Below are 27775 nucleotides of genomic sequence, written 5' to 3'. Positions count from 1 at the left end.
TGCCCTGACAAGGGCATCACTCTCAAGAGAGGGAGGTGAAACCATTTGGATGAGAATTTCTTCCCCTCTCCTTTGTGCTGACACACCAAGATAATGGACAATTAATAGTGAACCTTCTCTGCAGGGAGAGTCTAGGGTTATCACTAATATAAAAGTGCTCATGAAGTGTTTGGACACAAAAGAGAGAGAAAAAATAAACATAAAAAAGTAGAAAGCAGGACCAGCACAAGGCTTAATGTTCAATTGCATGTTTTGTCACCTGAAATTATGGTGAATGATTTTTCAGTAGCAGCAGCTGTAACTTTTTAGACCTGGTTCACTGCTCGTGACATCAGGTAAAGGACAAGAGGAATCTTGCCATTTGTATCTTTTTTTTTGTGGTAAGTGAGAAAGCTGGCTTGTGTATTTCCTGGAGATACCAGGTAGCAGGGCTGACTGCTCTTAGTTACTAATCGTGTTGTGCTGTAAAGTTTGCCCTGGTAGGATATGGAGGACAGGTCTAAATAAACTGCTTCTTCACCTTATCTTCTGATCCAAGAACAGGCTTGCAGGGTGCTCTTTAGGCTCACCTTCAGTCTCACTGCTTCCATTTGGAGCATATGTGGGATTACTTTTCCTTTTCTGGCCCTCAGCGTGCGCAGTTCCCCTTGCTCTGGGGTAAGGCTGGTTTACAAATTGTGAGTCTGTGCAGCCCTCGGTTTTTGCGTTGCTGTGCGATCCCAGCAACTCTCAGATGCTCCCAGAACAGTCTGCCGTCCCTGAGGTCACCTGGAGAAGGAGTTGCTGGAGGTCAGCAGAGCACTGCTCACACTTATAAGTCATCAGGCAGACTGCCTTGGGGATTATTACAGTGGCTGTACCTGTGCGCCAGATTTAGCAACTGATGATGTGATTGTGTGCCTCTGTTGTCCAAGTAAACAGAGAAAAGACGTTGTTTCCTGAAGTTAGACAAACCAAAGATTAGTCTAAACTGAGAGTGGAACAGGTTAACTGATCTTTCTCTACCCTAAGCTTTCATTTGTCCCTAGCAGCACTGAGCTGTCAATACAGTGTACAGCTACTGATAAGTATGGGTTCTCCTCAGCCTGAAGAGATCTGTCTGATAAGATAAGATGGCCTTAAAAAAGAGAGAGAGAGAAAGTACGTTAACTGCTTTGACTGCAAAATACCCCCTGGTAGCCAGAGATAAGACACCTTGAGCTGCTCAGAAGACCTTAGACAGGATGTAAATGAAGCCAATAAAAAAAAAAATCATTTCCAATCCAGCCGCTATTCTGCTCTACTCTTAATTCCAGCTCTGACAGCAGAAGGCTTAATTTACTGTATTTCACACCAGGCTTCCATTCTACACTGAGGAAGGTACAAAGGGTTGTTTTAGATATAGGCTTTAAAAAGCAGAGATCTCTTTATTTCTGGAGAGGCCTCTATTTCAGACAGTTAATCATGAGTTTCAGCAGGCTTTGGTGAATGGAAATTATACAGAAGAGAAGGAAAATGCTGCCTTTTGCAAAGAATTTCCCCATCTTTTTTATAATTAAATCACCCAAATAAACCTGTTTTAACATGAAAGGACTGAATGAAGCATGTATATTTTAAATACAACTCTTACCTTGCAAAATTCCACATAGAGGGACTGATGGTCTGCAAGATAGGAAGATGGTAGGTGTAACAGTTTACATGTCACAGTTTCATGGTAGGATTTGGTCTTCTGACCATTCTGAACTGGGAAATTCATTGGTCCCTCTTACAGGCTAGACTGCCTGTAAGTTAGTGGAAGCCACACACACCTACCCACCTGTGCCTATCCCATGGCATAGACATCCACATGTGTTCCCATTCAAGTAACCTGCAGAAAATGAGGGTCAGGGAGAAAGGGCTGCATTGTCTTGCATGGCATTTTGACTACAGTGAAAAGGTTCCTGAGACACGCTGCCCCCAGTGTGACCGTGCTGCACTAGCGTGGGTGTACGCATTTGTCATTCTGAGCACTGACTTAGTTTAAAAACCAAAGTTACCTTTGCTGCAGGACATCGCTTTTAACAGCTGTGCAGCACATCTGCACTAACAGCCAGATCTAAAAAAAAAGGGAGCCTAAAATGGGATGTTGATGGACTGTAAGAAGCTAAATAGAAATGGTTGTCCAAAACCTACCTCTCTGGGTTCACCCCAATTTGGTAGGCACCTCTTTTTTGTGTGTGAAAAGTTTCTCAGGTATCTGTGGCTTGGCAGTCTATGCAAACTACCCTTCTGTAAGCATCTGGGTACCCGTCATCTTTGATCAGCCTGCTGCGCAGACAGCATCCTACTAGGCCCAGGACACGGTGAGCACTGTCAGCAGAAAGTGCTGTGTTCCTGTCTTCCCTATATAGGGGCCCGGTAGGTAGAGTATTAAATGGCACGAGGCCTTGATTAGGTTCCTTCAGCATCCTGAGGGGATGCAAAGCCACATTTCCTGCCTCTGAGCAGAGGGTCTTCGGTTGTGCAGAGATCTCTTCCCACGTAAGCTGGGCTTGCTGGAGCAAAGAGAACCCTATTCATAGGGCTGGTAGGAGCACATTTGAGAAGGAACTGTTAACCTACTGAGAAGGACACTCATTTAGTGCAGAGGTTCTTGCAGTCTGGAACTTGTGCTTAGGTTTATTTTTGTTTTTATCCAGTGCCTCTTTAACGTATAACAAGCCCAGCTGAGTGCCCAAGCTGCGAGGTTGCAGACCTTTTCCTGGTCCCCCCCAGGGCCCTATGAATCCTGCTTTCTTTGCTTCCTAGGCTCCTGGAGACACCTAAGTCCCTTTGCAGATCTAGGTCCAGGAGTTTTCACCTGTGTAAATAAGACCGCCACCACATCTCTGTCATTCTAAGAAATAAGCAGTTCTGTGTTTATTTACTGTATTTAATTCTAGCACACTGTAAAATAACACTGATATGTTTTTGAAAGCGTTAACTGCCTGCATTGCTTTTGCTTGATCTTCATTTCCTTTTACTTTCCATTTCTTATAAGCCATTTTGCAATATCTTTGCCTGAGTTTCTTTCAGATGCAATTATTTACTCCTTTCTTTCTCTCCACCTTATATTCCTTTCTTTTGTTCTCCACACATTGCCTTCCTTCTTTTCTTTGTCCTAGTTTAGCCCCCTTCAAAGTGTGTCTTGCTGTTGCTGTTCTGGTCTAGAGGCAATGAAGCAATGAATTGGGGTGGTTGAAATGTAGGCACAGGTGGGAGGGACAGGCATACGTGATAAAAAAAAGGAGGGAAGTCGGCCGAGCATGAGGTACACCCACAGCAATCCCTGCAGACCTTCATGATTAAACTTTGGATTAACTGAAAGAAGGGTGATATTCAAATCAGGACCCACGGTGGTGCTTGGCATCTCACGGGTTTCTGCCTGCAAATCCTGCTCAGGGTCTCCATCTTTTGTCTGAGCCTCCAGCTGGGGAGGTTTTGACAGCCTGCCCTTCCTCCCCGTGGGGTCCTGGGGCTGTGTGGGAATGGGGACTTGGAAGGCAGCTGTGAAGCAGGGTCTCCTTCAGCTCTCAGGGTCCGAGCCTCTGGATCATTTGGTTCTGGGAAGGAAAGAGAAAGAATGACGCTTCTCTGACTTCAGACACTCTCCTTATTTATATTGTGACCTGGGAAAGAAAGAAGCAGTCAACTCATTTTAATACCTCTATGCCACTGGAAAGTTACTTTCATGACTGGCACTGTGTTATAGGGGCTGCTATCTCTGAGGCTTCTGTACACTTCAGCAGCTTTCAAAAGGAGCCGCAGCGCGGGGGAGGATTGCAAGGAGAGGGTTTCTGGTCCTATTCATGGTGTTGCCTGGGGAGAGCACGACCCAGTGAAAGCAGAAGGCAGGGGAAAGCATTGGAGTCCAGTGAGGAACCTGAACTGTTATCCCCTAGTCATTTGCTGTTCTTCATAAGCAGTACAAATACTGTTATCAGCACAACAAATTATAATGATTATTTTCTAGGAAAGACCTGATTGACTGAATCACTACTTTTAGTACATGAGGTTGTTAATATACAGATTCTTAGGCGATCATTATTATGTGCAAGTTTGCTGGAGTATTTGAATGGGTTTTTTGCTCTCCCATTATCTTGATTCTAAATGTAATTATTCTCAGGGTGCTTTTTTCTGACCCTAGCTTCAGATGGAACAAGCCTGGTGGTCTCTGACTCATACTGTACAAACAAACAAAAACAACTACTGAAAGAAACAGCAACTTAACAGTGGAAGAAATACAGTGTAAATGTGTTTGTCACATTTAAGCAGTGGACAAATGAGCTAATTTGAATCGCTTAGTGCTTGTATAGTCACAACTAAACAACCCCTGGAAATTAATTGTGTGACATGCGATTCCCAATTATGTAAAGCAGTATAATAAGCTTTGAGGATGGTGACTGTCATTAGTTATATGTACAGGACTGTGGAAAATTACTTATTCTTTCTCTTTGCCTACAGAGGCACAAAATACTGGCTTTCTCAAACAAGCGGAGGGTAGCTCTGTTTTCTTCTAGTTGCAAATTGGGTTTTGTGTATGATTTGAAAGGTGGAACAGAATGTGAACTGCTTACATTTTCTTTAATTTGGCTGTAGAAGGTGGAATTCATTGGGCTCCGTCTGTTCAAATGAACTTTAAGCAACAATCAAGGAAAACATTTATGCTCCTCTCTACATATGTAATAGTAATATGTCTTCTGAAGAAGACATAATGGAACTGGAGGCTTAGGTTACCTTAGGAGAGCAATACAGGAATGTTAACTACTTATGTAGGCATTAAAGACATTTTATAAAAGCAAGCAGGTTTTTCCTGCGAGGTATTAAAGTGACTTATTTGTTGTTTCCAGGAGCTGCCTTTCTTCTGGTTATGAAATTTAAAATGGGGAAACCTCCCTACCAGCTGTCTCAGTTCTGTTGGTCAGGAACCCCTGTATGTTTCTCCCCCAGTAATCTAACTGGTAATGCATTTAATTGGTGCTCCCAAAGCAGTTTTGAAATATTGATAGATTTTAAAAACATCTGTAAATTATAAATAATTTTTAAAGTTCACATTTCTCTTTTGAATGCCCATTACAGAGTATTAGTTTTCAAGCCATTTAATAAGTTATGAGACAAATGAGTGAGTTTAATGTGGGGTCACTGATGTGAAAAAAATGTGGTGGTTATATTAAAGTTGCAGCCTTTCCAAAACGCTGTACATTTCTACTGAAAGTAAACAGAGAATATTATGTAATAATGTATATTTTATTTAAAGTGACTTTGAAGGCTAGCACTATCTGCTAATTCCGTTAAAAACTTCAAAACTGTTTGTTTCAGTGACACATATGTTAGGCCATCACTGTAGTCATGTTAACGCTTAAACACTGTCCTTTGATCTTCTAGTTATTTAGATCTATTCAGCGCACAGCACAATATTGTTTTATTTCAGCAATATCTAACCTCTTCGTTTACTATTTATTCACACCTGCATATTCCCCTAAGATTCCTTATCTCATTTTCAAGGTAGCCCTGCAGACAATTAGTGGTGGTAATAATATAAAATGTGTCCAGCACTAAAACCTGAAACGGCCATTACAAGTAAACTATATGATATATAATAACCACTCCACTCAATTACCTGCACAAAAATGCAAGGATTTAAAACTGTGGAGCTCTATCATACATCCAGTTAACTGACCTACCTACCTGTTATTTAGGCCTTCCTTTCCTACAATTCAAATTCTATCTTGTAGCATGCCATCTGGTAAATTAGCAAAGCTGTACCTTTATATGTGTTCTCCATCCCTTTCAATATGTGCGTATGAGCACATATATGTGTACGCAGTGGTATATGAACAGGCCTTTGGCTGGCGGTGGGACAATAAATAATAACTACACAACAATTCAACGCATACATGTGCATTCATAATCCGTATGCCTGTGGCAGTATGTAGTAGATGTGTTTTTGTGCTGCTGCCTGGTGTACTTGATTTGTCATCTTTAGTATCTATTCCCGTCCTGTGTAACCCATTGTTATAAATTTTGTACCTGTTAAAGAAACCTTGCTATTTAGTACTTCAGATGGGGTCCTGGGGGATAGTTGTGTGACCAGTCTGCCGTTACCGTTAAGGGGGCAAAGGAGCCAGAACGTATCAGCAGGACCCCGAGCCGGGGGGTGTCTGTCCAGCTAGACTGCTGGGCTTTCTCTTTGGTCAGGTCCAGCAGCTTAAGCATTTTGCCAGCTCTGTGTTTCTGGGGGAGAAAGGATTTTTCTTGCAGGGATGGCTCAGACCTGGGAGATACGGGTTCTGTTTCCTCCTTTGCACAGATTACATTTGTAACCTGAGGCAAACCGCTCCAGCTTGTCTGTGCCCCAGTTACTTGAGCAGCAAAATGGGGAAAATTGAAAACTGCTGCTTACAGGATATTGAAAATATTAATTTGTTCATATTTGTAAACTCTGTTCTATCAGAGGAACCTTATGTATTATGGCACATAAAGGTTTGCTGACATTTGCTTTAGGAATGTGGCCATTTGTCTAGTGGCAGCAAAAACATGTTTAAATCATACAGAAAAATAAGGCATGATAAAGCAAGTGCCCTGAAGCGTATTCCAGCCAAAGCATGCGTATGTCATAAACCTTCCCGGTGACTAAGTAACGTTTTTCTGAAGCGGTACTGTTAATTCAGTCGGCAGCACTAGGGATAAGATCACTTTTAAGACCTCACGACTACTGGGGTTGGCACATGAGTGGCTGGCTGCTAACTCCACAGAGGTGCTTTTGTGCTCTGATGCTTCCCCCTTCCTCCCTCCCCTTTCGCGGGATAACTCCTTCTGGTATTACTTCACTTTTCTGTTAGTGAGCACTTTCCCCCATAAATATGACTGAACAGGTGTTACTCTGCTACTAACTGAGTTTCCAGCTGTCCTCCTCCAACACAGACCAGGCAAAATCTGTTGTTTCGTCCTATTAGACAGACTAGAGAACTATCAAGCCTGAGATGGAGGTCTTCCTCGCAGGATACGGTAGTTTTGTTGCCAGAAGATGGTCAGGAAGGCCTGGCTGGCTAACAAAGACAGTCCTTCAGCTGCTGGGTGTAGTTCCAGTTTTGCATCCCCTTTGGCAGCAGCACAGAGACTGCTGCAGTGTGGCCAGCCAGCAAAATTAGGAAATAAGGACCTCTTTTATTTACTCAGGCTGCTGAATCATGGGCATTCCTGTCTGCTTGGAGAAAAGTCAGGCAGCTCTACTTTCCACTGGAAGTCTCAGGAGTGCTTGGTACTTTCATCTCGGAGTGTTCACACACTTGTTTTAATGTGCTTTATGGAAATGGTGAAACTCAGCAAGTACAGTTGGTGTAGAAAAACATCTGCACTAACTATTCACACACATTTGCATCTTTAAATAGACTTTTAGGCCTTGTAGCTGATTTCCAGCAAAGTTTTTTGGTTGTGAGTGCTAGAGCTTTCTTAGAGTCAGCGAGTGTGAAGTGACTGGTTCCAAAAATTAAAAATTTACATGGACATGTTAAGTGCATCACATTGAAACTCAGAATACTTGCCATAACACAAAAAAGGCATTTACAGTAAGTAGCACTTAGTGAGTGCCGAAGGAAAAAAAAATACGTCAATACTGAAAATATATTTTAAAACTCTATAAACACTCTGTCAAATACCTGGGGCCCTATTCTGCCCCCAGATAGATGTGTACCACTCCTGGGGACTTGTATGTGTGCATCTGAATTTGGTCCAGAGTATTTTAAAACAGCTTGTTATAGCATTAAAAATCAGTATTTTGTAATGTTGACATAGCTTGGTGGGTAGGTGTCTGCAGATTTATATACGCATGGCTGTATGCAGAGTAGCAGCAAACTGTTTGTATTTTCTGTGAGAGTGATCGGCAAAAAGGGGTTTGCCCGACAGCAGGTCAAACTTCACCCCCAACACAGAGCTGGCTCTGTGGGAAGTGCCCCTGGGAAAGCGGGAGTGGAGTCCACGTCCCGCGCCTGCTGGTTTAGCTGCGGGGGCTCCTCCGTCACCGCTTCGCGTGCCCAGATCTGCTCACCCAGCGCCTGGGCGCGCGGAGCAGCCTCGGCGCACGGTAGCAGGCTGCGGATCACTGCCATTTTGAAGGAGATGCTCTTAATGGTTGCACGTTAATTTTATGGGGTGGCATCTATTGTGGGGAAGGGTGGGGAGACAGCAGGACAGGCAATGCCATCATTCACGTCCTGCTGTAGCAGTAGTTACTCATAGCCCAGGTTTCCTTCCTGATCGCTGTCTCCAGATCCGTTCCTAGACAGCCCCTATGCTCACCAGGCGCCTTAGTCCATCGCACACAATGTTCACACAGTGTTCAAGTTGGAGTCTGCGCAGCAAAAGTCACTGCAGCGAAAGCGTTTCCAGACGCAGAAGCAAGGTTTCAAAAGTCCTTCCGCGGGTCGCTGACGGCCGACAGGCCCGCCTTTGGGAACCCTTTGTGTGAGCGCAGCCCAGGGGCCCTCCTTCCGGAGCGAGCGCGGTGGCCGGCCGCCGGTGCCCCTTCCACGCCGGCTCTCCCCCACCCCGCCGCGCCGAGGGGAAGCCGGGGAAACGCGTTGGCCGCATTGTTAGGCTCGTACTCGGGAAAATCCTGTTGTCCTCTGCCGTGCACTGTGCAGAACTCCCCCTGCCTTGCTGGGTCTTCTGTAGCTCTGAGAGATTGAGAGATTTTCGCATTTCAAGTTAAAAGGACGCAAGTCGGACCTGCAAGTGGTTTGCTCTTCTCCTTTTTGCACAAAGGGAATTTCTCTGCAGAATTATTACGGGCTCGGATTAAAAACCCAACAGCAAAGTGACATACAGAAACATTTATATTTGCCGGTTGGAAAGTAAGAACCGGCTCTGTGCTGTAGTTACACTATTCCCCCCTGCTTTTCTTACCTTCTATAAAAGCTAACGGAGAGACCCCCAAGCAAGCAAGGGGAATTGGGTGGGGGAAAGGGGCTGCCGTTGCTTATACCGTGGTCACACTCAGCGCTTGATCCTGACCCTGCTGCCAGCCCGCTGAGATGCACGAGCCAGAGGGAATAGTTGTATAATAGGTAAAACCGGGCAGGCAGTGGCCACAAAAAGGAAGTGATTTACTACTGTGTCAGTGATGGTACACTATTTATAACACTTACTATATATTCCTCTAAACGTTTATACAATAATATATCATTTCTGCATAGGATATACATTTTAATACTAAATTTGGTTACAAAATATGTTGCCTAGGCAGTCACAGTCTATTTTTCTTCACTCGGTTGCTTGACATAAATTCCTGTTTATCTGCCAGCAGTGGTTGTATGTCAGAAATATATTTGATTTTTAAAGGACAAAAGGTTTTTCCACCTAGAAGACCTGTCTGAAAATGTTCATTTTAAATAAAATTTAAAAACGTAGCAAAAACTAACATCTTTTTCTGTGAATAGTTGTTCCACTGTTTTGATTATTTCCAGTTGTAGAGTCAAACCCAGCAATCTGAAAGGGCAGTACACAGATTGACATCAAAAGTCTCCCGTGAATATTGCAATCATTAATATACCAATTTAAAAACTTACCTGGCTGGTATTATTTCGTATGTGTGACAATGAGTAACTTTGCTTCAGTTCATTGGGAAGCGTTTTGGCAGATGATAGTACTTTTGCTGGAAGGGGGGGATTTTTATTTTCCAATTTTTATCTTAAAAAAACAAACACCACCTTTATTTTCGGTTCAAAGACAGGGCACTTGGGCTAGGGTTTGGTTTTGTTGTTTAAATACCTATTATTAGTGCAGACCCCTACATAGGTAAATACAGATAACACAATACAGATGTGTGTGTGTGTGAAAGGTATGCGTAATTTGTGAAACCCTCCTCTTCAAGACGTAAACAAGAGGATAAAAACCTGTGCAGTTTCCAACTTATCCTGAAAAGCATTGTGTCAATGGGCAGGCATCCAGCAATGGTGTTTGGTTGTTTTCTCAGAGTTAGATGGTTGCCATCTGGCATTGATAGTGAGATGGCGTTGTCATCAGTTTCTAGATGCAGGAAAGGAATGAATCCTCATCTGTTTCCTGTGGATAAGCAAGAGGTTGATAATCTAGTAAAATCTTGTTACCTTAAAGAAAGCAGGCTTGGAATTTGTTTACATAATATAGGCCAGCTCTAACTTTTATGTTGGTGTAGTAAATTTCTTGAGAGAAGGCTGATGATGTTAAGAAACATCGCTTTGCAAGAATACCTTAAGAAAGATATTTTTCAAGAGGTTTATCCTGTCTTTTTCTGTACTATTACTTTAATCAGTTCTACAGGAAGGAAAAGACCCCAAGCATCGCCCCTGGAAAGTAATAAAAGGATTATTTGATGTAGAGTGGTCTTTCAAGCATTCTTTTAATATTTTTACAGAAGTTTTAGGTTGAGATAAGTGTGATCAGTGTAGTGTTGTAGTCTACAGTTAAAACAAAAGGTGCAAAAATTGTAGATTTTTTCAACATCTGTTGAAAAAAATAGTTGCAACTTGCCTTGTCTAGAGGTGAGGTAATATCATGGATAACTAGTTCATTTTATTATCCGGCTAGCATTTCTGTTTTGTCTTTTCCTTGTTACTCATAAATTTTGCAGCTTTTACCACAATCGTTTATCATTTTTCCTGTTTCCAGTTTTTTACAAGTCGCTTTGTCTGTGATCACCTCACAGTACAGGTTCTGCTGGCCTAAGGAAGTTCAGCTGGCTGAGACCTTTGCAAAAAGGAAGAAGTGGTGGGCAACCTCTTGAACTTAAAAAGGAAAAAAAATGCTGTTCACATCTGACCCTTTTGAAACTTTCTCATTTTCCTTGATCCTAGCTGTTGGGTTGTTAGTTTGTTTTGAACATTTAATGATCCAGCTGCCAGCTTTCAGTAACCGAATTGTATCGTTATTGGAGAAATCTGGTTGCACTTTATTAGAGAAAACATCACTGTTTATACTGTTGTCCTGTTCCTCGCCTGTATTTTTTCCTATTATTGTTTAGAATAACGCCCAAGTCTCTCTCAGTAATAGCCTTTAAAAGATTTCTGTGTTCAGAATCAACTTGAAGGGAAAAAAAAAAAACCTGTGGCAAAGCAAGGGGAATCTTTTTATTAAATATTAGGCCTGTGGGTTGACTGTATTAATTTTAAATTATTCCTGTAATATTTTCTCCTTTCCTTTGACTCTTCAGATGCTCACATAATATGCAAATCATTTTACAATGGATACAAAAGAAACATTAAATATATTAAAATCTGCATTTTAATAAAGTTGTCAATGTATAATACATATCCTGCAACTGAGAAAGAATGATAAAAAAGCAATAAAAAGGTAATATAGGCACAGAACTATTTAATAACTTTTAATGTTTTACAGTCTGATAAAAATAAATGTGGTCTTGAAGCTGTTGGATACAAGTGTAAGAAATATCCTAGTCTGAGTTTAATATGTTTTAGGTATTTAGGAGTAGCAGATCTGTGTTGTTCATATGCATTTGCTATCTCCTTTGAACTGTAGGGATTAAGCTTGTGGGCATGTTTCTTTCTCATTTCAGATGGAGTGGATGTTGAGGATGACCCCACTTGCTCATGGCCAGCATCATCGCCTTCTAGCAAGGACCAGACTTCCCCAAGCCATGGAGAAGGTTGTGATTTTGGTGAAGAGGAAGGAGGTCCAGGGTTGCCCTATCCGTGCCAGTTTTGTGATAAATCGTTCAGCCGCCTCAGCTACTTAAAGCACCACGAGCAAAGTCACAGCGACAAGCTCCCTTTCAAATGCACGTATTGCAGTCGTCTCTTCAAACACAAACGGAGCAGGGACCGCCACATAAAGCTTCATACGGGAGACAAGAAGTATCACTGCAGTGAGTGTGATGCAGCGTTCTCAAGGAGTGATCACCTTAAAATTCACTTAAAGACTCATACGTCCAACAAGCCATATAAGTGTGCCATTTGTAGACGTGGATTCCTGTCATCTAGTTCGCTGCATGGTCACATGCAGGTTCACGAGAGGAACAAAGATGGCTCTCAGTCCGCTTCCCGGATGGAGGACTGGAAAATGAAGGACACTCAGAAATGCAGTCAGTGCGAAGAAGGCTTTGATTTTCCTGAAGATCTTCAGAAGCACATTGCAGAATGTCACCCAGAGTGTTCCCCTAATGAAGACCGATCTGCTCTTCAGTGTGTTTACTGTCATGAACTCTTTGTAGAGGAAACGTCTCTGGTGAATCACATGGAGCAGGCTCATAATGGTGAGAAGAAGAATTCATGCAGCATTTGCTCTGAGAACTTTCATACTGTGGAGGAGCTGTACAGCCACATGGACAGTCACCAGCAGCCAGAGTCGTGCAACCACAGCAACAGCCCCTCTTTGGTAACCGTGGGCTACACCTCAGTCTCTAGCACCACTCCGGATTCGAATCTCTCGGTGGATAGTTCAACAATGGTGGAAACGGCTCCCCCTATACCAAAAGGTCGTGGAAGGAAGCGGGCAGCTCAGCAAGTGCCAGATATCACTGGTCCTTCGAGTAAACAGGCAAAAGTTACCTATAGCTGCATTTATTGCAACAAACAGTTATTTTCCAGCCTTGCAGTTTTGCAGATACACCTGAAAACTATGCATTTAGATAAACCCGAACAAGCCCATATCTGTCAGTATTGTTTGGAGGTATTGCCATCTCTCTACAATCTGAACGAACATCTTAAGCAAGTCCATGAAGCTCCGGACCCAGCACTGATTGTTTCTACCATGCCTGCCATGGTGTACCAGTGCAACTTCTGCTCTGAAGTGTTCAATGACCTCAACACCCTTCAGGAACACATCCGATGTTCTCATGGATTTGCCAACCCTGCTGCTAAGGACAGTAATGCATTCTTTTGTCCCCATTGCTACATGGGATTTCTTACAGATTCTTCTCTGGAAGAGCATATTAGACAAGTCCATTGTGATCTTAGCAGTTCCCGTTTTGGTTCCCCTGTGCTTGGAACCCCAAAAGATCCAGTGGTGGAAGTGTATTCTTGTTCTTACTGTACAAATTCTCCAATATTTAATAGTGTTCTTAAACTGAACAAGCATATCAAGGAGAACCATAAGAACATTCCTTTGGCACTGAATTACATCCACAATGGAAAAAAATCCAGAGCCATGAGTCCCTTATCTCCTGTAACCATTGAGCAGACCTCTTTAAAGATGATGCAGGCAGTTGGAGGTGCTCCTCCTCGTCCTGCAGGTGAATATATTTGTAATCAGTGTGGTGCTAAGTATACTTCCTTGGACGGTTTTCAGACTCATTTAAAAACACATCTTGACACTGTCCTGCCAAAACTGACCTGCCCTCAGTGCAACAAGGAATTTCCAAATCAGGAGTCTCTGCTGAAGCATGTTACCATTCATTTCATGATCACCTCAACCTACTACATCTGTGAAAGCTGTGACAAGCAGTTCACTTCTGTGGATGACTTGCAGAAACACCTCCTGGACATGCATACATTTGTGTTCTTCCGCTGCACCTTGTGCCAAGAGGTTTTTGACTCCAAAGTCTCCATTCAACTACACTTGGCTGTGAAGCACAGCAATGAAAAGAAGGTATACAGATGTACGTCTTGCAACTGGGATTTCCGAAATGAGACTGACCTACAGCTTCATGTTAAACACAACCACCTGGAGAACCAAGGCAAAGTACACAAGTGCATCTTTTGTGGCGAGTCCTTTGGTACGGAGGTGGAGCTGCAGTGTCACATTACTACGCACAGCAAGAAGTACAACTGCAAGTTCTGCAGCAAAGCTTTCCATGCTATCATCTTGCTGGAAAAGCACTTAAGGGAAAAACATTGTGTTTTTGAAACAAAAACTCCAAACTGTGGAACGAATGGGGCATCTGAGCAGGTTCAGAAAGAGGAAGTAGAACTCCAGACCTTGTTGACAAATAGCCAGGAGTCCCATAACAGCCACGATGGCAGCGAAGAAGATGTGGACACATCTGAGCCTATGTATGGCTGTGACATTTGTGGAGCAGCTTATACCATGGAGACTCTCCTGCAAAATCACCAGCTTCGAGACCACAACATTCGACCTGGAGAAAGTGCCATAGTGAAGAAAAAAGCTGAACTTATTAAAGGGAATTACAAGTGTAATGTGTGTTCTCGAACATTCTTCTCTGAAAATGGGCTTCGAGAACACATGCAGACACACTTGGGACCAGTGAAACATTATATGTGCCCAATCTGTGGCGAGCGGTTTCCGTCTCTTCTGACTCTTACTGAACATAAGGTCACACATAGTAAGAGCCTGGACACTGGAAACTGCAGGATTTGCAAGATGCCTCTCCAGAGTGAGGAGGAATTTTTAGAGCATTGCCAAATGCACCCTGACTTGAGGAACTCCTTGACGGGGTTCCGCTGTGTGGTGTGCATGCAGACAGTGACCTCCACACTGGAACTGAAAATCCACGGCACGTTCCACATGCAGAAAACTGGAAACGGTTCTGCCGTGCAGTCCACGGGGCGCGCACAGCATCTCCAGAAACTGTACAAGTGTGCTTCTTGCCTGAAGGAATTCCGCTCAAAACAGGATTTAGTGAAACTTGACATCAACGGTCTGCCATATGGTCTGTGTGCTAGCTGTGTTAATCTCAGTAAAAGTGGTAGTCCAAGTGTCAACATCCCTTCAAGCAGTAACAGACAAGGCATGGGCCAAAATGAGAACTTGAGTTCCATTGAGAACAAAAGCAAGGCAGGGGGACTGAAGACTCGATGTTCTAGTTGCAATGTTAAATTTGAATCAGAAAGTGAACTCCAAAACCATATTCAGTCAATCCACAGAGAGCTTGTTCCAGACAGCAACAGTACACAGCTGAAAACACCACAAGTATCTCCAATGCCCAGAATCAGCCCCTCCCAAACTGAAGAGGTAACCCTTTTTTCTTTGCTCTTGACACCTTCCATCCTTCTGGAAAAAATCCCCCCTTTTTCAAGCCGTCTTGTCACTTGTCATGAAATGCTTAGGCTGAACCATGTTACATTTCCATCCGTAGCCATTAGCTAGTAATTACTTGCTTCTTGATATGCCTTGCATCTTGGATTGAATTGTGCGGAATAGGACTAATTCCAGTCTCCCTAGGATATTGTCTTCTGTATCACTGAGGAGACCTATCTTCATGCCAGCACAACTGAGATCTGGAATCTTATCCTAGCTCCCTTATGCGTTGGAATCCCCAGCTAGGAGTTGTGCTTACGGCAGAGAGCATTAACGACAGAGGAGTAGAATACAGTGAGCCAAAATGCTGGCATAAGGGGTTGATTTTTAAAAAATATTTGTGAGCAACAAATTGAGGGGTTTTTTTGTAAATTGTGTTGTAGACATTCATTTTTCCCTCTTATAGCATATTTTGATTAAGTAGAAGTGCAACGCTAGCCTAAGGTAAATTGGGAAATCAGTCCTTTGGATGCAATTCCTTGTTGTGTTTTTCTTTCCGTTCCTGATGAACAACATTTCGATGTCACTGAAACACCTAGTGCCTGATGATTGAAATCCCATTCATGCGGCATAACTTAGAAAGTAAATATATGTTTCAGAAAAAAACCAAAGGGTCAAACTCTTGGTAGATGTCATCTGCTTCCTCAGTCACCAGTGATCAAGTAATAATACCTATGTAGGGGAAGGCAGTGGGGTCATGCACTGAGGGAAGGGAATCTGTTTTATCTTCAGAAATATTATCAATAGGATGACTAAAAGTTAGTATTTTAGGCGTGGTATCTTGCGTAATGACCCCTTATAGTTTAGGAAGCCTAAAAACACAGCACAAACAAATGATAAGAAATAATAGCTTTTGTTTCAAGAAAGCTTTTAGCCTGTAATGGTACAAGCATGGTGCAACCCATTGCTGTGAATGTGTATGGATACCCTGTGGCAAGGGAGCTGCTGCTCTTCCGTCACCTTCCTCACTCCCTGTTTGTGAGCCCATCTGTTGGGTAAGAAATCTCTCAGCATGTCACCCAACAGTGTTATGCAAACTGGAGGGCAGGAGGGAGGCAGAGGGAGGAAGGGAGATACATAAGGATATGTGGGCCAAGAGCTAAGTATTTGGGGAGCTACCGAGAGCATAGCTGGAGATAGGCTGGGAGAAGGCCGCTGAGGCAGCACAGGACCTGGAATGCCACGAAGAGGGAAGTGGAGCTGGGAGACGAGGGTGAAGTACCAAGCAGGATGCATCTGCCAGGGAAGGGCCCTATGCTTTCATGGCCTCTGCATCTCCAGTTTGCACGTTGGGCCATGGTGGGGGACACCTGGGGAATGGGATGTGATGTGGAGTTTATGGAAGGAGCAGGTTGTTAGACTGAGAACCGCAGGTCTAAGGAAAACCTTCTTTTCGAAGAAGAGGGAAAAGGAATGGCTCCCATTAGGTGCGGTTCAGGCCATTGATGGTCCTGTAGTACTGCTGCTGAGTGGGAACCACAGGCTTACCAGCTGCATGTTTTTGAGAGATTCAGAGTCATCCTGGTTTGTTTCTGTCATCTTTCCCCAAGTGACAACTTGCAGTCTCTCTTCCCAGTCCTGTTGGAAGCCAATACTTGCTACCTCAAACACAACCAGAATTATGTGTGTTAAGACAGTTACCATGATAAGATGTTACCAACTTGTCCTTCTCTTGCTTGTAAACCAGACAAAAAGAGATTTGGGGGTCCTTTGTGGTGATATAAGGTCAGTTACCCTCAGTGTCATCAGTGAATCTTCTTGTACTTGGATCATGTATAATCAGAGTTCTTATGTCTTCTTCTGATTAGCATCATGTTCCTCTTCTTGCTCCTTTTGATTTTTGTTTTACAAATGTATTTAAGATGAAAAAGCCTTTTAAACCACAGCAAGATTTGTGAATAGCATTTGCCTCCTTTCAAATCACCATTTGCCCCCCGCCTCCATTGTAAAGAGCTTGTAAACTGATTTTTCAGTGTCTATGATTCTAGTCTCCACATAAGTAACCTGGACTTTCAGATTCTTTTCTCATGGGAAGCACAAAGCTATCAAGTTCCTGATAGAGCATTAGTACTTCTGGAAACCATGAATGTGTGTTTGTAAAATCCTGAAAGATAATTTATTTTTCTAACAGATATTACTGGTTTCAAATTGTAGTGACACAAGCATTATAGCAATGAGAAACAAAATTGAAAGTGGTAATACACAAAAGTTTAACACTATAGATTGGATGTCCAGGCTGAGGGAAATGAAAACATAAGCATATAACACAAACAGTAAAAACAATTTGGATTTCTAAAATTTGTTATTAGTCAGTGGCTTTGCTACTCCACTGGAAGGATATTTCTTGAATTGAATGGGATGTTGAAGATGGCTACTTAAACATGCTATTCTGGGGAAATTTTCAACAAAAAAAAAATCATAATATTAAGGAGTGAAGGTTTCATTTGCATTATTGAGAGTCATGTGGTTTGAGATTTCGACCTTTATATAAAGAACATTTCATTCCCAAGGCAAGAAAAATATGGAGACTTAGTTGTCAGACTATTAATAGTGCTGAGTACCCTTTGTTACTCAGTAATAGATTACTATGGTAGGAGTACTAGAAAATATCTTTTTAAGATAAAAGATAACACTAAAAATGTCATTTCTGGCTTCTTTGCCAAGTATTATGGTTGAACTAGAAAACTTCCCTTTTTAGCCTGTACTCAGTAACGCGATAGCGTGCAATTACCTTAACATGGTATAATGTCATCAGCTGAGCTATCATCTGCTGAGCTCACCCTGCTTGCTAAGTGAAAGATGTTGACCTGAATCATCTTCACTGAAAGTTACCTTTCAGTTGGGATGGGAAATGATGGGCAATGCTCATCATCAGTTACAACAACTCAAGGAACAGGGCAGAACTCATTAAGCCCATCATACTGCTGAATCTAGTACGCGTAAGCTATCAAACAGACTTAAAAAGGCAGATTGTAGATAGATAGCTATTGAAAGAGCTCTAAAATTGGTAAATCTATAACTTACTCTTTGAGCTTAATGAGATGCTGAATTCAGGTTGTAGATTTCTTGTAAAGACCTTGAATCATTGCAAGCACATTGTTAGGCTAGGATAATAATCTTCTTGGTGATAGTTAATGTTCAAAAGTGGAGAACAAGGTCTGATATGATAGTGAATTGGGAACTAGACATCAGTCCTTTTTCTGTCACTCATTTGCTTTGTTGACTCGGACAAATTGACTTGAACATCTCTGCTTCATTTTCCTTATTCAGAAAGTAAGGTTGATAGTTTCTGAAAAGTGTGTTGCCATGCTCAATTGCGATACATTTTTTGTGAAGCACATGGAAGATGAAAAGCAGTGTTCAAGAAAAACTGTGTGGCCTTGCTTCTCTTATTCCTCCTTAATATGCTGTCATGCACCTAATGAGAGAACTCCTGACTCAGCAGAAGGTGTGCCCTCACTTCTTAAGCTTCACGACTTCTGTACATGCAGAATCATACCAGCGTAACTGTACAATAATAGTTATATTGTTAATTGCGTAGCTGGCAGGGGAGGAGGGAATGGACTCCAGCTTACACCAACAGTTTGCTGCTAAAACCTATCTTATGCTAGTGTATCCATATGTGCAACTGCGCCCAGTTTGGGGTCCTGTTGGTAACTTCCAGTGTAGATGCTCGGCAAGCATAATTGCTTCTGTAAGTAGCTTAAGTTATGTATCACTTTGTTCCATGAATGTGAAGCTCATGCAAATACTGTATTACCTGTGGCAATGCAGACAGTCCTTCATTAATAATACAAGAACACTCTGGGTTTTCTGGTCCTGAGAAGAGAAGGAGCAGTGCAAGTACACTGCCAAATTACTGCAGGAATAAAGATGCTTATCTAGGTGTTGCAAAAGACTTGCAGAAACTCAATATAGCAGAGAGTATCAAAACTGCTGGACAAAGGAGAGAACTAGCAACTGTCACACCAGCTGAAGAACAGAATAAGTGTGAATCTGGGGCTGCTCTTCTGTCCTGTTGTGGTTGTGCAGAGCTGTATGCCAGGACGGCATGTCACAGCAGGGGATGCTGGGCACATCACAGCACCATTCGGGAAGGAGCCGTGAAAGTGCAGGCTGACAATGAGCTTGTGGAGACGGGGTCACAAAATTCAGATGCTGCGGAGAGCTGGTGGCTCCTTGAAACTCAACATATCTGACCTCAGATCAATCCAGAAATGGTATCACCCTGGGAGAAAGAATGGAGCTCAGGTAGGTGTACTGTTTTATCATTACGGTTTTTTCTCTTTATTCATGGGCCTTGAATCTACCTTTCTTCTCTTACTATTCCTCCCCCCTTCCCAAAACACTGCCAGACTCACAAAGACAGAAAACAGGAACTGCCTTTTGAAGTAGCTGGTTTGTTTCAACAGCATGCACTGGCAGTCAGAGGCGGAAAGAAGAGAGAAAAGACTGTGAGCAACCCAGAAATGTTCCCAGATGCATGCTTTTGGCAGGGCAGGCAATAGCATTTTAGCAACATAAATCACTGTGCTTTTAACTGAAAAAAATGCGCTGAAATCAATAGTCATGCATTTAATTGAAATACATAAAGAAATTAAAATAGTCCTCCTCATCAGCAATCCAAGCTGATCATTCTGACTGCAGCATTTTTATGAATAAGCACATAACTTGTAATGTAAACATAAGAACTAGTGCCTTGGGTTTCCTGTCAGTGAATCCAGGCCCAGAACAAGTGATGTTCATGCCCGATTTTGGATTTGGGGACAGAAAAAGGTAAAGAAGGTTTGTCGCTGGCACAAAGATTTGGCTTTGAAATAGTTTGTGGAACTAATCTGTGGCAAACATATTTTCTGCTTCTGGAGTTTCAGAATGAGCTCACTAAAAATACCATTTTTGTCTTGCATCATTTTAACATTATTTTCAGGAAGGTATTGTTTAAGATGTGACCATATATATTTTTAGGAAGGGCTACCCTGTTTTTCTTGCCACAGTAGGCCACCTTCACATTACGCTATGCTCTAATTTCTGGTAGTACCACTGCCATGGACTGGCTGAGAAGATACAGGCTTAAGCATTTCTCTTCTCTTTGTCTTCGCATTTTTGGTAGTGAGCTATCAGACAGAGTCCTCTCTGAGTTTAACAAGGATGGTGTTGTTTACTATCCCATTGCTGTAAATCCTACCAAAGTTAAGCAGCAAACTTCCCACCTTCTCACACACACTATGAAGTCAGTCTGTGAAAGGAAGCTCATGTGTTGGCTGGGAGCTGCTGAACAGAAGCAAGAGGGATAATTGCAGTGAGTTTTCTTAGTTTCCTGTCCACTGATCATTAAAATCTAATACTGCTTGTCTGTCTTGTTATTTGTCAGAGGCTTCACATGGGGAATTTGGAGAGGCACCTTCTTCACACCTGTGGAAAACTTTGCATGAGAGGAAGAAAGGATAACGTGTTCTCCAAAGTTTTCAAAAGCACCAAACCAAGATTTCTGTGAAACAATGCAGTGGGGGGCAATGCCTGCTTGAAGAGAGGCAGAACTGGAAAGGGACACAGGAATGTGGATGAAGACCTTAAGCATCTCTAGAGAGGGCAAATATAGATTCAACAAAGCTTTAAGAGACAAAACATCCTGAGATGTATACTCCAACAGGTCAGCTGTGTAGCCCACTGTCCTCATGGGGCTTTCCCTGTACGTGTATCTGCTGGCCAAGTGACCAGGGTAACATGCCATAATTTCCCTTCTGCACAGCCCCAGTGGAAAATCAGAATAGTGATGAGTGTTTGTATTCTGACCTCAGAATTGGGTAGAAACAACACAAAATTTCCCCTGTTTTTCTAGTCTGATTATCTTTAGGAACAAGACATGGGAAATCATGGCATGTCTCTTTTTGTCTGCTGGTTTGATACCTCTAGAGAGTTCTCTCTCTTCCCCCTCTTACTTTTGGACTACTCTTGGCCAGTTTCAAGAAAAACTTCATAGATGAATAGGAATCTCAAAACCTATAAAGTTTTTACAATGTTTGGGAAAAGAGGTGACCCAGCAGGTGCTAGAATCCAGACAGGAGAGGGGCCTTTTGGAGATCCCAACCAGGAAGATAGCTGTAACTGAAGTTCATACCTGGTTTGTATGCAAAAGTCAATCAGTCACAAGAAATGAAGCTATAAGAAACCATGATCTGTTCTTTGTGGTGCTCACAGACCAACTTCTTAAGTGACTGTAAATGTTTTGAGAAGCGTTTTTTATCACTGCTCAATAAAGTTGTTATATGTAATATCTGTATTATTTGTCTCATACAACAAACGTAACACCCAAATTTGTTACTCTGTCATCAGGGAAATAAAATGGGCTAATCGTTAATTTAAAATGGATATGTAGCCCCAGTACTGCTTGTTTCACGAAGTTGCACAAAATGAACATAAATGAACCACCTGATATGTAGCATCTTGTTAAAAGAGTCCTCTTCTTTGACCTCCCATAGCTCTGTGATGGCTTGTATTTGATCTTATGCCTGGTTGTTCAAAATCCTTAGGTACTTTTTTCTCCTGCCAAACCCATCTTTCATGTATTCCGTTTCCTGCATTGTATTACAAATTATTGTATAAAATATGACCTGTAGTATTTTATACAGTGTATTCTGCTGAATATGACAGCAGAAATGTGTCTCCTGCTAACATCTGTTCTCACCATGGGACGTTTCAGGACAAGAGGCAGTGGGCACAAACCGACGCACAGGAGGTTCCCTCTGAACTTCAGGAAACAATTTTACTGCGAGGGTGACCAAGCACTGGCACAGGTTACCCAGAGAGGTTGTGTATCCTTTGAGATACTCACAAGCCATCTGGACATGGTCCAGCTCTAGGTGGCCCTGCTTGAGCAGGGGGGCTGGACCAGAGGACCCCCAGAGATCAACCTCAACCATTCTGTGATTCCGTGGTTTCCACCATCCTTTGGGCCTACCTACCAGATGTATATTGATGTTACCCTGTTCTTCCTTGGTGGTTAAACCTTTGTTGCTAGTATATGGCTTCGTAAGTCAGGGAATAAAAGGGTGGGGCTTCTCCTGATACTGAGCATGTCAGTACAGTCCTACCGGTAATAATCTGGGAAAAAAGCCCCTGCCTGCAGTTTTTATTAGAGGCCCGAATTCCTCAAGATGAAAGCCTCACATGCATTCATTGATCATTCGTAATGCCTGTGAAATGCCTCTGAAGAGCTACTTAAAAATACAGCCACTTATAAATATGGCCATTTAAAAGTTGCTTGCTGCTTGTATACTCAAAAACAAGGTGGGAGGTAGGAGAGCAGGAAGTGTTTGTCCCCTTCAATCATGCTTCCACAGTTTTGGTATCCTGTGTGGGATGGACTTCCTCTGGTTTTTACCTATTATCCAGATTCAACATTCTGTGCAAAAAGGCACACCTAATGGCTTTTCGTATCTGGAAGGCCAGCTCTTCCTCTCTACATTTTCCAGTACAAAACAGGGTGATTCACCAACAAAGAATGATCTGAGACTCCAAGCTTCCAGATTTCCTTTTGTACTTGTTTTCCCACTGCTGCAGCAGTCCTCTTTTTGGTTTTTGCTCTGATGGCTGGAATAGGTTCAGTGCCAAACTCTAGGAACATGGCTGGCTGCATACGAAAACCTTGCAACTGTCACTGCCAGTGGCCAACTTGCAATTGATCCTGTTCTTCTGCTTTGTGCTTCTTTCGTAGGCCTAGTCAGGGAATGCCTGCATCACCTGATGATTTTCCTGAACTATCTGTCTTAACCATAGCTCCTCAGTTTTCTTATGTTCCCTGCTTCACAACTGGTAGTTTGTGTGATGGTGGTTGAATGGTTGAAGTCCTGCAGACCTAGAAGTATGACATTCTGCTTCTGAAACAAATTCTGCAATCTCTTTTTTCTGATTGATAGGGAAATGGTAGACTGAAGCCCCATGCAAAAAGAAATGAGCTTATCACAGGATGTACCTAAGAGGAACTGCTGAAATTTTAAGAAGTAATGTGAAAGTAAAAGATTATGAAATGGGACAGAGGGAATTCTGGGAAGTTCCCTTAATTCCCTTAGAGGAAAGCAAGTATGTCTTCACAGGAAAAAATGGCTAGACACAAATCATTGTGGATAGCATTGAAGACTGGCTCAGCAGAGTGCTTGTTTTGCTGGTACACCACTTCCTTGGGCAGCTGCGCTGCCCCAGCGGAGGTTTTTCCAACTGGGCACGCAGTCAAGCATCATTGCAATGTCAGCAGCTGTGTGCCAGCTCAGATGCTACCAGTGTATTTGTTAACATTGATGTGGCGTAAGAGTATCCATACAGGGTAGTACTATAATTACAGCAGTGTGATTGTAGAACTCTGTTCGTGGCATATTTCGTAGTGTAGGCAAGCCTTTGTAAAACCCCAGTCTTGCCAGTGTTATCATGTGAAGCCTTCATTTGTGAAGTCCCATTGACTTCGCCGAGTGCAGAGCTAATTGCATGAGAAGGATCTAAGGGGTTTGATCCTTCTCCTGATACTTCAATGAAAATTAATTTCTTATATATTATGTATGAGTAATATATTTCTGTTTGTACATTAATATTAATGTTGCATATTTTTGAGCACAAGTTCTATTCTGTAGGATTAAATTATCTTGGTAAGTAATAGCCCAGCATTCTGCGGGAATAAAGGTTGAGTTGAAAGTGGACAATTAAGGGCAGGGGGAAGGTCCTGAGTCCCACTTCGGAAAGTGAAATTAATCAGCATTAATTTTCCGTAGTGTGGGAGAAAAGTGGTTTTAGTGCTTAAGTCAAACAAAGTAAGGTATATAAAAAGACCCCAATTTTGCCTTTCTGTTAAAATCCAGAGAGCTTTCACAAAATTTGTGATGGAGAAAAGAGACAAAAGAGTATTCTCTTGTGCGTACTTGCAAACTATTAATTTTATTGGGCTACATCTGTTGCTGATTGTTGGTGAAGAAAGTAGTGGCTTTATTGAGTGACAGTCTGTCTCAGTATGCCTTTTTTAAAACAAAGGAAAAAAAAACTTTAAAAAGAAAAAAGTCTATCAGCTTACTCAGAATACTCAGCTTTTTGCATCTCAGACCTGCCAAGTCATGCTCTACTGCCTGTGCTTTGATGCCACGTCATCTGCAAAATTATCAGCGCAGTCTTGATCGTAGTTTCTCCTTAACATCCATAGCCACACAGCTGCTGTGATACTCAGATGCTGAATGTTAGGATGCCTCTTGATGGGTTAGCAGCTCTCTGGCTTCAGAGGGTCTCAGGTTGGCAGCTTTCTTAGATTTTAAGCGCAATGTAAGGGGACAGAAAGAGGTGGGGATGCTGACAGAAAGTTCAGTTGCTGATACAGTCAGCCCTGGATTCCGGAGCACGGCTCAGCACATGCAGTGCACTTGCAGTGCTCAGAGGCTCAGCATCACCCAGGATCAGGTCCTAGGACAGAAAGACAGAAAGAAGCATATTTGTTTTTCAGATCCCAAATCAAATTGACAGTACTTAAAGCTGTTTGTACTCATAGACTATGTAAACCTGATATGAAGTAATTGAGAAAATAAATATACAGCCACGTGATGCCAGGTTTTAAAGTCACTTTTCTGTCAGGTACCTCACTTCAGTACTGAGTTTCAAAGACCTAGAGAGATTTAAAGTATTAGAGAGCTTGAAGGGAAGAGATGCATTTTTTAAATGTTGCAAGATGCAGTTCTTTCTGTGTGGGGATGTGAGATGTTGGAAGCTAATGCACTTGATCAGCCAGGGGAAGGAAAGGTTTGTAACTAAGAGACATTGAAGACAGACATGATTAAATGCAGAATCTGGAATGTAAAGGTGAAAGACAGCACAGCAGACCAAGACTTCAGGCAGAGTAGAGAAGGAACAACTGCTAGAATGAACATTTGTATTTCTGCCTCAATGCATTTTGTATATTAAAGCAATAAGTAACCATAATGAAAGAAATTAGAAAAAGTAATGTTTTTCTCAATTTTTTGTTTTGCTTACCTTATGGGATTGATTGTATTCTGTCGCTAGGCATGTGCACTCAAGACCCCATTAAACTTAAGGCCCTGCTAAACAAAAGCGGAACAATGGAAAAATCCTCATAAAATCATTATGAACATGTTTTTAAAAGCAATCAGGAAATACTAATTAAAGGGTGTTGTGTGAGCAATGAGAAGAGTTAGCAATTAGTCAGTTCAAAAAAAATGCAAGATGACAGTGCCCCATAAACAAGATAAATAGCTAACTATGCAGTGAAACTGGCTAACATATGCTTAGTTTTTTTAGAGCTTAAGGTTGACAAAATAAGCATCCAGGAAGATAGAAAAGAAATCCTCAATTAAGGTACTGTCAAAAATAATCTGAGCTATGATGAAAAATGGCTAAATGGACAAATAAGCTGGGACCGTGGTTGCTCTTGTGCTTCACGCAGGGCCAAGCACACTGCAAACGTTTAATAAAATAATGATGTAAAAAATCAGCTGGCAGCATTAGGAGTTAGCACTGGCAAGTTGCTGTAGTTACTGTGCAAGTCTTACCTTGGTTTTGCATATGATTTGTTGGAAGCTATTCACTTTCTCTTGTCGGATTACCTTTCTGTTGTTTTAACAGGTTGAATTAGCTCCACCCTGGGTTTAACGTGAGGGAAACTGTGATTGAATGCTTGGTCTGGGAAAGGGGAATTAGAGGATGTGGGAGGTGCGGCATCACTCTCTTTTGGCAGCAGCAGGTTCTCTCAGCCATGTCATTGATCCGTGCCCCTGGTCTGTGCTGAAATTGAGTGGAAAAAGCCTTGAAAGTCCCCTTTACTGGTGTGACAAGGGTAAACAGTGTACCTAGGTGTAAACAGGACATCATTGTTAGGTTAACAGGTACACGTCAAAGCCATTTTTGGTAGGGCATGCAAGAGAGGTCTGAAAGGAGTATAGAATAAACTAGGGATGCCTGCAAGCCTGGACACAAAAGAGGGAATGTAGACACGGTGCATTAGAAGCTAGAAGACATCTTTTTGGTTACTGCTCATATAGGAAACAAGTATTCAGTTAAAAGGGGGATACAGGAGATCTAGAAATGGTATAGGTAATCAAGGGAACCAATACTGTTGAAAAAATGCTTTGTCATGGAGCTTGTGGCATATCCTCCCCATGGAGAAGAATGAAGTATGGATTAGGCATAATATAATGGAATATAGTATACAAAAAGTGACTTACAAACAGAAAAATATCCATCCCAAAATTCTCAGAGAAACGAGCTGAAGATAAAAGGAAACATTAAGCAGATAAATTTACAGTCTTTTAAGAAGAGGTATCAACAGCCTGGGAAAAGGCTACTAAACAGACATTTAACAGGGGATGTAAGGATTATGCATGAAATTACTGGTTTGTGAGCTTTAAACAGTGAGGAACATGAGAGAAAGGCTAATCAAAGACATGATAGAAGAACACCTAGAAAGTTTGGATTTAATGAAGGATAGAGGGCAAAGATTCACAAAGGGAGGATCATGCTTAAAATTTTCAATAAAGAGTATTTTGAGAGAGTAGCCACAAGTGCTGACAGAGAAGCCTATAAACATGATTTACCAGGATTTTAGCAAAGCTTTTGAAACGGTATAGCACAAAAGACTAATCTGTTGGGTGAATAAGTATGGCATAGGGAGAGATACTTTGTTTGATTAAAAAAGAAAAGAAACGCTAACTTGGGTATGGAAAGCATAGGAGTCTTGTGAATTGAAGCAGGTTAGGTTGGAGGGGTGTGAATAATGGAAAGCCTTAAGAATCATTATTTGCACCAATTTTGTTGAATTTATGCAGCATATCAGTAGTCTGGAAGAAAGAGTAAGTAGTAAGGTGATGAAATTCCCTGATAGTAGAAAACTGGGGAAATGTCAGAACAAAATAGGCAGGTGATAAAATTCTGAATGATTTTGACAAGGAGGTGGAGCATGGGCAGATAAGTAGCATATGCAGTTCATTTTCAAGTAATATAATGAGGCTAGGGGATAGAAGAAGAAGAATGTATGGATACCTCAGACAGTCACAGGGCACAATGCTACTTAGAAGGATCTTCTGCATACTTCTGAAGCACTTCTGAATAGAACTGTAAATCCTCTAGTAGAGTGTTTATTAGTTGTTTTACTTTGTTCATAAAAGCAAATAAAATTCTGGACACAGAATTGAAGTAACAATTGAAAGACCGTATTCTTGGGCCGTTTATAAAAGGAGCAAAGCCTCGTTTGACATGATATGGACACTGGGCACCTTTATAGAAAGGAAATTCTGAAAACTGCAAAGAGACAAGTGAGGATCAGGACAATAATTAAAGGTCTAGGTGACATTAATTATTCAAAAGGTTAGAGAGACACATGCATATGCTCTGCATGGATTGAAGGCCCAATCCAAAGCTTATTAAATGTAGTCACAGAGAAGCTTTGCATGCCGGAAAGCTTTAAATTGGTTCTGAAAACAGGAATGCAAACGAACAGGAATGCAAGAGGCAACCAGATAGCCCAGTGCTCTTGTGAGACACCTAGTCCAAGCAGTTACTCTTCTACGTCAATTTTTAATGGCCCCAGGAATGACATGGGCCTCGGATTTACGCTCAGCATGTAGGAAACAAATTGGCACTTAGGTTCTTGACAGGAGGGGGTTTAGTGAAGGATTGTGGACTTGTTTAGTGAAGAGTTTTTATGAAAAGATGAGGCCACAATAACATAAGAAATAAAAGGAAAAAGTTAAACCACTTTCTTAATAGCATCTGATAATGTATGTGTCGCTCACCTCTGGATCAAATCTTTGGAAGTTTTGCAACAAGG

The 27775-nt window shown here is 42.0% G+C and overlaps 1 protein-coding gene across 14 annotated transcripts in view; it reads left to right on the top strand.

Annotated features, from left to right (window-relative positions):
- ZNF521 (zinc finger protein 521) overlaps positions 1-27775 on the top strand; it is a 234047-nt gene that overhangs the window by 83095 nt on the left and 123177 nt on the right. For all 14 annotated transcript variants that reach the window (XM_075494521.1, XM_075494519.1, XM_075494517.1 and 11 more), the window contains one exon: positions 11549-14901. In XM_075494521.1, coding sequence (XP_075350636.1) covers positions 11549-14901 — 3353 coding nt within the window. The remainder of the gene's footprint in view (positions 1-11548; positions 14902-27775) is intronic.

Source organism: Mycteria americana, chromosome 2 (assembly GCF_035582795.1).
Source record: "Mycteria americana isolate JAX WOST 10 ecotype Jacksonville Zoo and Gardens chromosome 2, USCA_MyAme_1.0, whole genome shotgun sequence".
Taxonomy (NCBI): domain Eukaryota; kingdom Metazoa; phylum Chordata; class Aves; order Ciconiiformes; family Ciconiidae; genus Mycteria; species Mycteria americana.
Note: the sequence above shows the minus strand (reverse complement) of the source record. Positions and strands in the feature narration are given on the sequence as shown.